The sequence below is a fragment of the Pelophylax lessonae genome (assembly GCF_965119305.1).
Source record: "Pelophylax lessonae genome assembly, chromosome: 12".
Classification (NCBI taxonomy): Eukaryota; Metazoa; Chordata; class Amphibia; order Anura; family Ranidae; genus Pelophylax; species Pelophylax lessonae.
Genome location: NC_138779.1, coordinates 88,071,483 through 88,087,404, shown reverse-complemented (window position 1 = coordinate 88,087,404; position 15,922 = coordinate 88,071,483). Strand labels below are relative to the sequence as shown.

General features: G+C 47.8%; 1 protein-coding gene across 1 annotated transcript in view; it reads right to left on the bottom strand.

Moving 5' to 3' along the window:
• ACAP3 (ArfGAP with coiled-coil, ankyrin repeat and PH domains 3) overlaps positions 1-15,922 on the bottom strand; it is a 325,607-nt gene that overhangs the window by 109,534 nt on the left and 200,151 nt on the right. Inside the window, exons 6-7 of the mRNA XM_082273559.1 lie at positions 15,480-15,663; positions 12,866-12,910 (exon numbers count right to left, since the gene is read on the bottom strand). Coding sequence (XP_082129685.1) covers positions 12,866-12,910; positions 15,480-15,663 — 229 coding nt within the window. The remainder of the gene's footprint in view (positions 1-12,865; positions 12,911-15,479; positions 15,664-15,922) is intronic.

Genomic DNA, 15,922 nt, shown 5'->3' with positions numbered 1-15,922 from the left:
CATGTCCAAGTCGGCCAGGCCGGCTTGAGGAGGCCAGCCTAGAATTTCTAGGACCACTGGCGCTGATAGAATCTGAACCAGGCGTCCCTAGAGGTATCTGGCCCCGACCATCCGAGAAAGTCTGGTCGTTTTCTGTTCCCACACATTTATCAGATACCTGATTGTTATCAGGAAGGGTGATCTTTTCTGGTTGAACCTCAGGGACCGAAGTCAACCGACTAGAGGCTACTTGGCCTATCTGGTCAACCAGATCCGATTCCTGTGAGGTATAGGGACTAATCTTAGGAAAAGGTAAAGGAAAAGATCTATTCAGGGAACGGTAACTACCGCTTCCTGTAGTACTTAAATGTTGGAAGGGAAGAATCGCACCGGTAGTAGTGGTTGATGCTCGATCTAATGTCCTGAATACCGGTGAAAACGTCCCCCCACCCTGAAACCGGGTGGGGGCGCACCTTCAGGCTGTGTACTCCTTTGCTTCGGGTTTGGCTGGGTTGGTCCTCTGCTTGTCCGACCAGCCCTTCTTGAACCCTCCTGGAGGAGTCTTGCCTTTCCCGCTAGTACCAGCCGGGCGCCCTTTATGGGCGGTAAAGAAAGGTCCTCGCTTGTTGCGAGGTCCCTTAGCTTTAGCAGCCTGTGGCAAAAAAGTGCTCTTGCCCCCAGTGGCATCCTTGATGATTTCATCTAGGTTGGCCCCAAATAGACGATTCCCCTGAAAAGGGAGATTTGTCAAGGTCTTTTTGGAACCTAGGTCAGCTGACCAGCATTTTAACCACAGCACACGTCTGAGGATCACCGCTGACATAGATGCATGCCCTAATAAGGGAGTAGTGTCCAAGGCTGTGTCACAGATAAACTGTAGCCCTTGTATAATCTGTTCTATCAAATCAGATGTCTCCTGGGGAATATCTTTTCCCCTAAGGTCTTGGCGTACCATTTTCGCCCATTCCGTAAGTGTCTGGGAAACTAGACCAATAACAATTACTGGTCTAAATGCTGACCCTATCAGAGAGAAGATGGTGCGGGACTCTGCTTCCATCTTTCGATCCACCGGATCCTTAAAGGACGAAGTGTCCTCCACTGGGATAACCGTGGCTTTATTCAGCCTGGAAATAGGTGGATCCACCACTGGTGGTACCGTCCATTTCTTAATGATGGATTCCTCAAACGGATAGCGTCTAGCAATACGCTTGGAAATAGTAAAGGTACGTTTAGAATGCTCCCATTCTCCTTTAATCTGATTACCGAAACATTTGGGTACAGGAAAAACCTTCACCGTTTTGATGGGCTTATTAGTACCAAAAGGAATCTCTGTTTCAGTTGCCTCTGCCGGTAAAGCCTCAAGTTTTAAGGTTTCCTGCACTGCCACAACTAATGCGTCCACCAATGCTTCTTCCTGAATTATAGCAGGAGAAGAAGCGTCCTCCTCACTGTCTGAGGGAGCTTTACCTGGGATAACAGCCTTTGCAGAGGAACCTGCAACTGCAGTGACCATCTCTGAATCAGAGTCAGAGGTGTCAGATAGTATAGGGGTAGGCGGGGGTCGCTTCCTTGACCCCCGTCCCTGACAGGCCGCCTCCACCCGAGCCACCATAGACTCCAAAATTGCTGTAAAAGACTCTACACTCTGTGCACCGGCGGGTCCCGTGGCCCCCTCGAGGGAAACAGGTGGGGGAATATGTGTGGCAGGGTCCATGATAATTCCAGTCACTTCCTGGATAATATAATTCAAAAATAAAAAACTTTTTTTTTTTTTTTTCAGACCCCCAGCGCCACAAAAAGCCCCTTAGTGTTACCTGCTAGGGATCCCTATCGATCGAGAGAGAGAGAGAGATAGACCCCCAGGCTCACCACTTGATGCTCAGAGTTTAACTGCAACAGGTTACAGCGCTGTCTTGACAAACAGGAAGTCTTTTGGCTGGCTGCCCAGGAAGAAAGGAGGCGGCTCCGCCCCTCTGCACGCCTTCCGGTGCCTCCCCTAGCTCCACGAGGTGTTTGGATCACCTCAAACATGGCCGCCCCCATGCTGGAGACACGAGGCTACGCCAAAATGGCGGCTCGTGCGATCCAGCAAAAAAAATGGCGGCGGCCTGTACTGAATAGCGGTGTGCTGCAGGGCACACAACACTCTCTCTGCATGGGGATTTGGCGTGGTTGGCGGACCGCATGGCCATTCGGAAGGCCTGCTAATAGTTGGAGATCTGATTAGGAAGGCAGTCTACATGTCCGTGGCTACTGACTGGTAGGTAGCTTATTCTTATCACCGTAAGATTCCCAGAATGCCACAGATTATAATCTTCTTAACATGTATACAATTAGATTGTTAGCTCCCAAACCAAGCCTCCTGGCTTTTTGCACATAAAATCACACTCAAAGTAGGAGGATCTGTTTCATTTATAGGATAGAGGGGGACTCTATCTTACCATACAGAGAGGGGCCCGCGTTCACCACAAGACCCGTCAGGGGGAAAGGGGGAACATACTACTCACCATACCGGAACCAGGCGGGCACCAACTCCTGACAGTACCCCTCTCCACCGGGGCGGGAGGGCTGTTGACCGATATGGACGCCGTGACTCATGGTCTTTGGCGTTTCAGCGAGACGTTTAACTCGCGGGGTCAGTCCTTTAATGGGACTTTGTCGCGGCCGACCCAGCGCGGAGCTATGGCCTGCACGCGCTCGTAGGCTGAACTGGGGTGACCACCGGATCTCAACATCCAGCCCGTCGCCCAGTTCAGCTTTCTTGCTTGAAGATCTCACAGGAACACTGGAGAAAAAAAGCTGTCTAAAAAAATCCTTTAATAAAAAAATCTTGCCAGGACCTAAGATCCCAGCAAGGTATCTAGGTCCTTACTCCTAACTAGACAGAAAATAACTGATTTGCTGAGGCAGAGAGAGAGAGGATATACCCTCTGGGACTGCCCCTAGGGTGTGGCCAGAGCTTTTTAATTTCCTGTCTAGTCCTGCTCCTGTGGAGGCAACATAACCCGAAGGTGGTGTATCACCGAGGACTACGTCTGTCAATGAGCGGTAGAGAAATTCTAATAAAAGACAGGACCTGTAAAATAAAACCAGTTAGAGAGAAAGAAGGGGAAGAGGGAACAAAAATGAATGCCAAAGGGGAGTTTGGTTTAAATGTCTTTGTATGAGGGGAGTGGGTCTAGCAGGTCTCCGTAGGTCAATATCATACATAACATTTTCACTCGCTCTGTGGTCCCTCTCTAGGTATTTTTAATTTGTTTTGTCTATTTGCTTGCTTTGTTAGGCCCCTTTCACACATACGGACCGTTCGTCTGTTTTTCAATGCATCTCTATGGAAAAACCGATGTCAATGGATTATCATTCATTTACATCTGTTTTCATCCGCTTCCGTCAACATCCATTTTTTTCAACAGATGAAAGCCCTATTTTTTATCTGTTAAAAAACACGGATTGGGCGAAAAACGGATAACAACGGATGAAAAACGGATGACAAAGGATGAAAAACGGATGACAAAGGATGAAAAACCGATGTTGACTGAAAAAAACGTGACTGAACTGATGAAATGAACGGTTCATATGTGTGAAAGGGGCCTAAGTCTAAATACTACAAAAAGCCAACAAATAAAAAGAGAATGTAACAAAATGAAAAACAGAGGTGATGGACCAGAGAACTATCTGAATTATTAACATTCTACCTAGAGGCATGCGGCAGAAGCATAGTAAGGTTAACAAGTCAGCACAAGGACACAATGTAAGAAGCGAACAATAAAGCCAACCTCCCTAAAAAGGGAAATGAGCTGCGGGCATAAACCAGAATCTTCTGCGCACACAGACATTGGGTATATAGAAAACATAATAATAAATAGATTCATTACACACAGAGTGATATATTTCAAGCATTTCTTTCTTTTAATTTTGATGATTATGGCTTACAGCTAGTGAAACACAAAATTCAGTATCTCAGAAAATTTGAATATTACATAAGACCAATAAAAAAAAAACCTTACCTGTAAAATTCCTTTCTCTGAGTCCTCCGACAGTCGCCGCCTCTTCATATTCGTCACATATGGGGGTATTAGACTTTGCTCCGAAGGAGTAGCTAGGCAACAGAATATGTTAACAATAAAGCTTTAACATATCCCACCCTCAAGGGGTGGTCCCCTCAGTCAATACCCTCCTACTTCCTGCAACCATATCTCAGTTTTAGTGGAATAGCAGTAGAGTATACATTCAAACCCCAAAAGAGGGGCGGGGGCGGCGACTGTCGGAGGACTCAGAGAAAGGAATTTTACAGGTAAGATTTTACAAAAATTCCGTTTTCTCTTACGTCCTCCGACAGTCGCCGCCTCTTCATATTCGTCACATATGGGGACGTCCCAAAGCAGTGCAAACATGAGGGGTGGGAAACGCATCCGCGCCGAAAGGCAACGCAGTCTCCACATCAAAGAAAGGAACCTTACCAAAGGAAGGAAACCAGCTGGGCAACAGCAAAAATAAGTGCTCAACAGGAGCAACAGCCCAGGAAAAGACAAAAAAACCAGGGGATACAAAAAAACTATCCCAACAGCCAGGAGTCCCCAACAAGGGACCCTATGGAACAGCCGCACTAAGAACCTTGCGGCCAAAGGAAGCATCCGCCGATGCCTGAACATCTACTTTGTAGAATTTCGTGAAAGTGTGCACGGTCGACCAAGTCGCCGCCTTACACACCTGGGCTACAGAAGCCCCATGACGGCAGGCCCAAGACGTACTCAGAGATCTAGTAGAGTGCGCCTTCACAGGCAGAGGGGGAACCTTCCCCTGCAAGGCATAGGCCTGTTCAATGGTCTGCCTGATCCATTTGGCGATGGTAGAGGCCGAAGCCGCCATGCCCTTCCGAGGACCCTCTGGAAGAACAAACAAGGAGTCAGTCTTACGAAAAGACTCAGTCGATTTAAGGTAAACCCTTATCGCCCGAACAACATCCAGAGAGTGCAATCTCACCTCCTTTGGATGTTTAGGCTTCGTGCACAACGAAGGCAAAACAATATCCTCGTTAAGATGGAATTCCGAAACTCGTTTCGGCAGAAAAGAAGGATTAGGTCGCAAGACCACCTTATCCAAATGAACAACCAGGTACGGAGACTTGCAGGACAAAGCCGCCAGTTCCGACACTCTGCGAGCCGAAGTGATCGCCACCAAAAAGGCGACCTTTTTGGACAACATAGACAACGAGATCTCCCTGATCTGTTCAAAAGGAGCACGTTGTAACACAGATAGAACGAGATTTAAGTCCCAAGGGGGCAAAGGATCCCTCCTAGGAGGAACCAGATGCCGCACACCCTGAATAAAAGTGCCAACCAAGGAGTTGGAAGCCACGGGACGTTGAAACAGAACGGCCAGCGCAGACACCTGACCCTTTATCGTAGCCAGCGCCAAACGCTGATCGACACCCGTCTGAAGGAAAGACAGCACACGGGAAACCGAGTACGTGCGGGGTGAAAACCCCCTGGACTCACACCAGGCAAAATAGGCCTTCCAAGTACGGTAATAAACCTTCCCCGAGGAAGACTTCCTCGCGTTGATCAAAGTATGAACGACCTCTGGAGAGAGACCCTTCTCCTTCAGGACCTCGGTCTCAACAGCCAGGCCGTCAAAGCCAGCGACTGTAAAGCAGGATGGTAAATCGGTCCTTGAGACAGTAGATCGTCTCGAAGAGGCAGACGCCAAGGGGCGTCGACCGCCAGATTCACGAGGTCTGCGTACCAGGACCGGCGAGGCCAGTCCGGTGCCACAAGAATCACCGTGCTGCGTTCCGAGTGTAACCTGCGAAGGAACCTGGACAGCAACTGAATCGGTGGAAACGCGTACATCAGCCTGTACTGATGCCACGGGGCCACTAACGCGTCCGACGCGTCTGCCCGAGGGTCGCGCGTCCTTGCCACGAACCTCTTCACCTTGTAGTTGAGGCGAGACGCGAACAGGTCCACCTCTGGAAGACCCCACTTCGCGCACAACATCTGGAAGACAGCCGGGTGGAGAGACCATTCCCCCTGATCCAGGGTCTGGCGACTCAGATAGTCCGCCTGCCAGTTCTCCACTCCCGGAATGTGAACCGCCGTTATCGCCGGGACATGAGTCTCGGCCCAAGACAGAATGTCGGCCACTTCTCGAGCCGCTCGGGCACTCCTGGTGCCCCCTTGGTGGTTGATGTAGGCCACCGCCGTGGCATTGTCCGTCTGCACCCGAACCGGGCAGCCCTGCAGCCGGTCCGTCCAGCGATGAAGACAGAGCCTTATCGCACGCAATTCCAGAATGTTGATCGGGAGGGAAGACTCCCCCTCCGACCAGGTCCCCTGGGCGGACAGAACGCCCAGAACACCACCCCAGCCCGACAGGCTGGCATCCGCGGTGATTATCGTCCACGAGATCGGACGAAACGACTTGCCCCCGGACACCAACGGGGACTGGAGCCACCACAGAAGGTTTTCCCTGGTGCGATGACTCAACGAGATCTGAAGATCCAGAGATTGAGGTCGCCCGTCCCACTTGGACAGGATCTCCGCTTGGAGACCCCGCGTGTGAAACTGCGCGAAAGGAATCGCCTCGAAGGCCGAGACCATCAATCCCAGACATCTCATACACGTCCGCAGAGACGAGTGTGGAACATCCCTGAGGGACCTGACTTCCTCCTGAAGAGTCCTGAGTTTGTCTTCCGGCAGGAAGACCTTCGCCTGCACCGAGTCCAGTATCATTCCCAGATAGGGGAGACGAACCGACGGACTCAGTGTCGACTTTGGAACATTTATCGTCCAACCAAACTCCTGCAGAGTTTGCATTGTGACAGACAGGTCCTTCTCCAGACCCTGTCTGGTCGCAGACCGAACCAGAATGTCGTCCAGATACCCCAGGACAGAAATGCCCTGGGCCCTCAATAATGCCAGAACCGGTGCAAGCACCTTGGTGAAGACCCGCGGAGCCGAGGCGAGACCAAAGGGCAACGCCACGAACTGGTAGTGATCCTCCGCAATGGCAAATCGAAGGTATCTCTGATGACCCTCGAATATGGGGATGTGAAGGTACGCATCCTTCAAATCGATGGAGGCCATGAATTCCCCCGGAACCAGGGCAGCCACCACCGAGCGCAGGGATTCCATGCGGAACTTGCGAACCCGCACAGAGCGGTTCAGAGCCTTCAAGTCCAGAATCGGACGAACCTTGCCCTCCTTCCTGGGCACGGTGAACAGATTGGAATAAAACCCCCGAAATCTGTCCCGATGAGGCACCGGAACCACCACTCCCTGAGCCCTCAGGTCCCGCACCGCCAGGTGCAGATCCCGCAGGCGCTCTGGAGACAGTTGAAGATTTGAGGGAAAAAAATCTGCTCTCCGGCCGAGAGAGAAACTCGATCTTGTAACCAGATCGAACGATTTCCAGAACCCATCTGTCCCGCACACGGGCCAACCAGGGCTGAAGAAAACCGAGCAAGCGTCCCCCCACCCCAAAACTGGGTGAGGGCGCCCCTTCAGGCCGAACTGTTATGGGCAGCAAGTCCGGATTGGCCGGACTTCTGTTTCCCAGACCAGGGCTTCTTCTGAGAGCCTTGGCCTTTGAACGGTTTGCCCTTGTAGTGCGGCCGAAAGGCACGAAAGGACCCCTGAGGGGGCCGAAAATTTGCATGCTTCTTCCCAGAAGCCCCCTTAGCCTTGGGGAAATGGGGCAAGAGAGTGCTCTTACCCCCGGTGATCCCCTTAATCAACACATCCAGGGACTCCCCAAAAAGGCGAGACCCATCATAAGGTAGATTGGCTAAGGTCTTACGTGAAGATTGGTCCACCGACCAACATTTCAACCAAACCAGGCGGCGAGACAACACCGCCACGCTGTGCACACGTGCAGCCAACGGAATCAGGTCCAGGTCCGCATCACACAGATACATGACACCCTGGTGGATCTGATCCACCATATCCAGGGTCGCCGCCGAGGCCGAATCGGCCACTAGGACGCGCCTAAGCATCTGCGTCCAACTTGCGATCGCCTGGGCCGCCATGAGAGAAGCAAACAGAGCCTTAAGCATAGAGCCCGTAACAGAATAAGTATGACGGGCAAGAGACTCCAGTCTCCTATCCGTGGCATCACGGAAAACAGGGGAACCCTCTGCAGGAATCGCAGTGGCTTTGTTCAAAACCGCAATTGCATGATCCACTGGCGGAGGCACACACCACCGTTCATCAGTGGCAGGCGAGAAAGGATAACGCAGCTTGAATTTACTTGGTACCGCAAAAGGCTTGCGCAGATCGCGCCATTGATCCTTAACAGCGCGCTGAAAATCAGCATTGCAGGGAAAAACCTGCGGCGTCCTGCGTTTTCTCTGCGTCCCATAAGCTGCCAAAGCAGCGGGGGGACACACTTCGTCCTGCAAACGTAGCGTCTGCTTAATGGAAGCAATCAACTCATCCATGATTGCAAGCTCTTCAGGCGAGCCAGGGGGAGAATTATCAACCCCCTCAACTTCAGCCTCTACCTCAGACCCCACTAGATCAAGAGAGGAGCGGGACCCCGATAGGGGGGTCCCTGCCAGAACAGCCCCATCACCTTCACCCTCAGAATCAGAGGACAGAGCAACTCTGGGCCGTTTAGTAGATTGAGCAGCCACCAGCATTTGCACCTGGGCAGCAAGGCCAGCCACAATAGTGGCTAAATCCCCCCCTGGGGGGGAAACAGCGGTCCCCTGGCTTTCCACCAATACTGTAGGAAACTTGCCCTCCTGAGAATCCATTGCCCCTGTAATGCCAGACAACCAAGGGTTAACTGCCCCCTTTTTGCAAGCGCGGCAAGCGCAGCCCACCGCACCACACTCAGGCACAATGAGACCCCCACAGGGAATATACAAACTGAGTACAGGCAATGGATAACAAGAACAGAAGGATAAAACCTGAGGAGACCCCGCTGCTGCTGCTGCCTCGATCGGTGTTCCAGGAGAGAGGAAGTGATGCTGCCAGGGCGCTCTATGTAAGCCTATGGAGGCTACAAGAAAATGGCCGCTGTGCATGTAAACCATGCGGCCGGAGCGGGCGCCGGTAAAATGGCGTCGTTTGGCACCGAAAACGCCGCTCCACAGTACATAAAAAACACACACATTACATCCCAATATAAGGATACATGTTAGATCGCCGCAGCGATCGCTGTATATGCCTAAACATGCCAAGAAAAAACATGCCCCACAGCACACAGCTCCTCACACTGCCCAGCCTGACACACACAGTGTCATACAGCTCCCCCCCCCCCCCTTGCAGCCCACAGCATGCAGCCGAGAGATAGGGAGACAAGCAGTGTGATTAAAGGCAGGTTACACAGTCCCAGACTGAGACCCCCCCAGACAGACAGGTCCCCACATAAATACACTTACCTCACATGGCGTGGGGAACCCGCACAGGCGAACAAGCCGCTGCACATGAGGCAGGGAGAGTCGCAATTCAAGACGCACATAATGGAGGTTAAGAAACCGCACAGCGTCCGGTGAGGTAGCCACCTCACCAATCATCCCTGCACCGAACAGGGATGGGTCGTTCACTGTGCCAGGAGCGTTACCTGGCTGAACGCTCGATGGCAGACTGGGAAGCCACTGACCCACGACCTGCGACCAGGGGGATCAGCCCGAGACCCAGTCCGCATGATCCTCTTCGTCCGAAGAACTAACTAATGCTGACAAAAATAACAGCTAAGTAAAGGTAGAGAGAAAACTCAAACAAAATATTAAAAAGAAGAAAGAGTCTGGGACAAAAAGTCCCAGCACAGAGAGAGCCAGCCACTCCTGACAAGCTAGACATTAAAACTGAGATATGGTCGCAGGAAGTAGGAGGGTATTGACTGAGGGGACCACCCCTTGAGGGTGGGATATGTTAAAGCTTTATTGTTAACATATTCTGTTGCCTAGCTACTCCTTCGGAGCAAAGTCTAATACCCCCATATGTGACGAATATGAAGAGGCGGCGACTGTCGGAGGACGTAAGAGAAAAAGGATTTTTAATACAGAAATGTTAGCTTACTGAAAATTATTTCCATGTACAGTATAGTATAGTATACTATACTTCTAGTATAAGTATAGTATGCACTCAGTACTTTGTCTGTGCTCCTTATGCATGAATTACTGCATCAATAAAGCATGGCATGGAGGCGATCAGCCTGTGGCATTGCTGAGGTGTTATGGAAGCCCAATGTGTTATGGAAGCCCAGGTTGCTTTGATAGCAACCTTCAGCTAGTCTGCATTGTTGGGTCTGGGGTCTCTCCTTCCTCTTAACAATACCCCACAGATTCTCTATGGGGTTTAGGTTAGGCAAGTTTCCTGGCAAATCAAGCACAGTGATACCATGATAAACCAGGTATTGTTATTTTGGCAGTGTGGGCAGGTACCACGTCCTGCTGGAAACTTAAATCAGCATCTCCATAAAGCTGGTCAGCAGAGGGAAGCATGAGGCGCTCTAGAATTTCCTGGTAGAGGGCTGCGCTGACTTTGGACTTGAAAAAACACAGTGGACCAACACCAGCAAATGACATGGCTCCCCAAATCATCACTGTGGAAACTTTACACTGGACCTCATGCAACTTAAATTCTGTGCTTCTTCACTCTTCCTCCAGACTCAGGGACCTTTATTTCCAAATGAAATGCAAAATTCACGTTCATCCGAAAAGAGGACTTTGGACCACTGAGCAACAGTCCAGTCCTCTTTCTCCTTAGCCCAGGTAAGGCCCTTCTGACGTTGTCTCTGGTTCAGGAGTGGCTTGACACAAGGAATGCGACAGTTGTAGCCCATGCCTTGGATACGTGTATGGTGGCTCTTGAAGCACTGACACCAGCTGTAGTCAGCTCCTTTTGATTCTCCCCCCCCCCCCCATTTTATGAATGGCATTTGCTTCACAATCCTCTCAAGGCTGCAATTATCCCTGTTGCACGTGCACCATTTTTAATCACACTTTTTCCTTCCACCTAATTTTCCATTAATATGCTTGGATACAGCACTCTGTAAACAGCTAGCCTCTTTAGCAATGACCTTTTAAGACTTACCCTCCTTATGGAGGGTGTCAATCACTTTGTTCTGGACAACTGTCAAGTAAGCAGTCTTCCCAAGGATTGTGTAACCTACTGAACCAGACTGAGAGACCATTTTATGGTCTCTCACAATATTCTAATTTTCTGAGATATTGGATTTTGGGTTTTCACTAGCTGTAAGCCATAATCATCACAATTAAAAGAAAAAATATATCACTCTGTGTGTAATACATCTATATAATATATGAGTTTCACTTTTTGAATTGAATTACTGAAATAATTAATATTCTAATTTTTGAGATACACCTGTATCTGGTACAGAACTGCGCTAAAGCCACTAATAGGACCAGGCACACTTGAAGCTTGCAGAAGAAGCAGAAGTTTGCATTTTCCACTGGTCTTCCTAATGAGACCTAAAAAAACACCACAGGCCAGCAGAGCTGGGCCATCCACAAGGCAACCTAGGCATGAGCCAAGAGCCCCATGAATCTGTAGGGGGCCCAGCTACAAGCTTCATTATCCTGCAATAAACCAGGGAGATATTACAGTTGGTCAAAGTTGTGCACCTGCGTGTCACTTCACAAAGGAGTATGCAGTTGTGGTCAATTGGTGTCTGATGAAGCCATGGTAATAAGGAAAATGCAAATAGGACTTATTTATGCCTGCTGCCATCTTTAGCAATGCCAATCAAAATTATGGAGGTAGGGCAAAGATGCTATCTTGCCTAGGGTCCCATAAATGGTAACTAAACCCAGGAATAAAAATGTAATATATTGCAGCATACAGCCCTTAGATGTGTATGCAGAAAATACATGTTGATCTTGCCAGAAATGCAGTTTTCCTGTTACTTCCTGTGAGCTGCACCAAAGAATATCTTCCTATCAATCTTCTGTAAACTACCAACTGCTCTGCCCCCTGATGTAATGGAGATGGATATACAAAGATGTTTGTAGTCCGTATCAGAAAAGCAGCCATGGGTGCCAACCATGGCTCTCTCTATAAAGTGGAAGAGTGATGTAGCCAGCCAAGGACAAGAACTGTGTTATCTGAAGGATTACCAGGTGGAAATAGCGCAAAATAGGCTTGAAAGAAGAAAAGGAATAAAGCCACCACACCAAGGACTAGTAAGATGCAATACAGTATTATTTTGAACTAGGTTAGATGTACTTTAAAAGGTAAATTCCAGTGTCACCTTCAGTCTTGCACAGTTGTCCAGGCTCTTACACTGTATTGAAATAGCTTACTCTCATTAAACTGTATACAGTGAGCTTCTCACAGTGTGTGTTAGAAGCTGCAGCAAATCAGATAGAGCCCACCTCATTCCATAGCTGCAGAACGTCCAGCATTATTTATTTATGTCCTTCTAAGCCTGACTGTCCCTGGGCCGCCACTTTCACTCATTGGATTTCAGCTCTTTCACTCTTGGGGGCTCAGCAACTCATATGGGTGCTACCCAGAGAAGTCCGAAAGCAAATGCAGTCTGTCTAGAAATGCCCATTTCTACAGACCAGAGAACGGCAAATGAAAGCATATTGATATGTGCATAAATACCTCCATAATCCAGCACACTGCGTGCATTAGGACTGAGGGCTTTTTAAAGGGAGTACTGAGGCAGGTTGCTGTTTTGGGAATCCATAAAAAGGTACGTAATCATTGCGCAAAGGTTTTTTTAAAAAAAGACATTTGCATGCTGAAAAGAGGGGAGAAAGGAACCAGTGAAGTAAAAATATAAGCAGATTAAACATCAGTATTAATCCGTCTCTGCAGGCAAGTCTGCTTCCTGCAATGATCACCAGACTGATGGCTATGTTGCATACAGGGAAATTAAATCAATTACATATTACATTAATACTCACAGCATCCAGAATTTCAAACTTCTTTTTGGCTTGTAAGACATTGATCTAGATAAAAGAAGCAGACAAGTTTTTATATTGCAGTTACATGCAGATTAAATTAATATATGGTGTCACATAGAAAACCACAACAGAACCCACTACTATCAGAGTAGGTGTGCTTCATATTGCAGTTATGCCACCAGTTCTACTAAATGGATAGGCTGGATACTAATTAGGGTCTCATAATGGCTGCATATCAAACATGGGCTTGATGCATGAGCACCAGGGACAAGGGGAGCTATATTAATATCAAATTAGTCCCCAAAACACCTCTAGTATACTACCTGGCCTGACTATAGCTCTAAACAAGGCAGATTCTGCCTAGATTTGCTGTAGCTTGTAGACACTGCCTGGCTTTTGTAATTGGATCAGAGACACTGTGCAGGTCAGGTGCCGTAGCAGAAGTATTGATGGCTGCACAAGGTATAACTTTATGTTTTTATACTGCTCCATAGTGTATCTAGTGTTGCCTTACATCAGTCAGTTAATCTAGCATGTAGGTGTCATTCACACCATACATGCATAAAAGCTGATGGAAAAACTGCACAGATGTCACTTGCAGAGACATGCGTTTACATCAGTTTTCATGCATGTTTCAGTGAGTTTTTATGTATGTTGACATCAGTTTTTATGCGCGTGTGATATCACTTTCTCTTCTGCCCTGTTCACAGCCATAATGTTGGCGTCACGTCAGTTTTTTTTCGTGTAAAAAAACTGCATACACATTGCAGATTCCTGCGCAGAAAAAAAAAATCATGATTCTAGTGTTTTGGTGTGAACAGGGCAAGTAGAAAGAAATTGTTTTCTTTGTGCCCTTGCTGAAAAACTCACGTCTCTGCACATGGTGCAGAACTAAACACACAGATTTAAAGTGTTACTAAACCCACAACAGTAAAATCAGTCTGTATATGCAATATAGCATGCTTGTTATACTCACTGTGGAACCTAAGGGGTTAATCCTCTGCATTGTGTAAAGGATGTGTGATCCTTTCTCTCTGATCCTCCTCTTCTTTCACTGACTCCAGAACATGTCCATAAAAAACAGAGCCTTTGGAGTCAGGCTGCACATGCTCAGTTTGGTGTGTATTGCTAGAGAATTTTTCTTTTTTCTTGGGAGAGTGCATGTGATCAGCACAGGGCCAATCAGCACTTACCAGACAGAAGGTCAGGGAAGAATGAAAACTCCTCCTACAAGCTTTACTAGGAACCGATACAAGTAGAAAGGCTACTATATACTGCTAATGAGAAAACTTATTTAGCACTAAACAATTGCATCTCCATGTTCTGTGTACAGTGGGAGACCAGATATAGTAAATGCAGGTTTTGGGTTTAGTAACACTTTAATGGTTTGCCCTGAATGATAAGTGTTAGTTACTAGTGTGCTTAGGTTAGCTCTAAACAGAACTGTCAAGCCATCAAACGTCTGGTGTCATAGCTGTCCACACATGCAGCACCCTGGCAACCGCAGATTAAACAGAGGCAAAGATGACATGGTTTAGTTCCACCTAAAGTGCATGTCTATTTGCTTGATAACAACTGATAAAGGAGACCCTGTCAAGAACAATCTTCCCATAAAAAATATTTTATGCATGTTATTTACCCGTAAAAGCCTCCATTGTGTTAAAATTCAAAGGCCAGAGACCGCTGTTGGGCACTGCCATCTTAGATGTTATGTCAGCAGCCAGAACTGACTTAAAGTTAGCACTCAAGTGTTTACAGGTGGGGGGATCTAGGCCAGCACAGACAGTAATCAGACACTCCCAGAGAAGGAGAGGACTAAGATGTGGCAGGAGGGAGGGGAGAACGTTCACTTTGCTAGGGAATACACATGTACTGGAAAGATCTAATTCCCTAGCAAAATGTAAAGGCCCATTAAAAGTGAATAAAAACGTGTATGGGAAGGAAAAATACTACTAGAATTTAAAATACTTGATTTTTCTGTTATTTTACTTAGATGACAGGGTTTCTTTAAATTAGCCATAAAGAGATTATGTGAGCAGCAGAGTTTACCATTTTGACTGCATAAATGGCATGTTCTGACAACTAAATGTAATAGAAATTCACAGGAACTTATATTGACAGTAATCGAGTGCAGTGTATAGTATATAGGTAAACAGGAGGGGAAAAGGTTCGGGAGTGAGAGAGCATTCGCCCCCTGGGCCAGTATTAATAAGATATGTTGGGCTTGTGGCCTTTGTCAAGATACTTCATCCATCATAGTGGACCCTTTAGTTAGTGATACATGGTAAGCATTCATTATACAGCTAACTGCTCCCCATTCAGACTGACAATCTTAGCATTTGGCAAGGGCAAGTCTTCCAGCAATAAAATTCTTTGTAGCTTTGAGATTTCGTGTATTAAAAAATGGCAAGAGCTGCACAGTAAATTGATTCCAAAAATGTAAAAAAAAGTGTAGCATAGCCTTTAGGAAAAAGCACCTTTCCCAATGTGCCCACCAAACACTGTGGCAGGCCTTGGATGTGTTTCCTCCCCAGGCCAAAGGTCCCCAGTCCACAACTGCAAGTAAATTGGTAAAGGTTCCTATAAATAATTAACAGAAATGAACAGCACTCACTTGTAGTACATAGTCTAGGGCGAGGTGCCGGAAGCACTTCCTTGTAATCGTCAGTGTACCCGTAGCTTCTTCCACTTCGTGCGGTTTATGGCGAGGGGCCTGAGCGTTTTTCACTAGTGCAATGTCCAGATCTTCCCGGACTTTGTCAAATTGCTTCTTTGACTCCTTGAATTTCCTTACATCTCTGAAATGAACACACATAGCACAGATGAGCACATGTGAAACAGCAAAGGCACAAAATGATCATTAGGTAATCTTTTGACTGGCTTATGGGGCAATGAAGGGAGCTACTGCAGCTTTCACCATCTTCATCCTGAAATCAAGAACAATGATTACCAGGAATCACAGCAGCCAAATAAGAGATCGGATCCACTGACTTTTGTCATGTGACCAGCATGGGATTCTGTAGGAAGTAATGCTCAACCAGGGCACACAGAAATTTT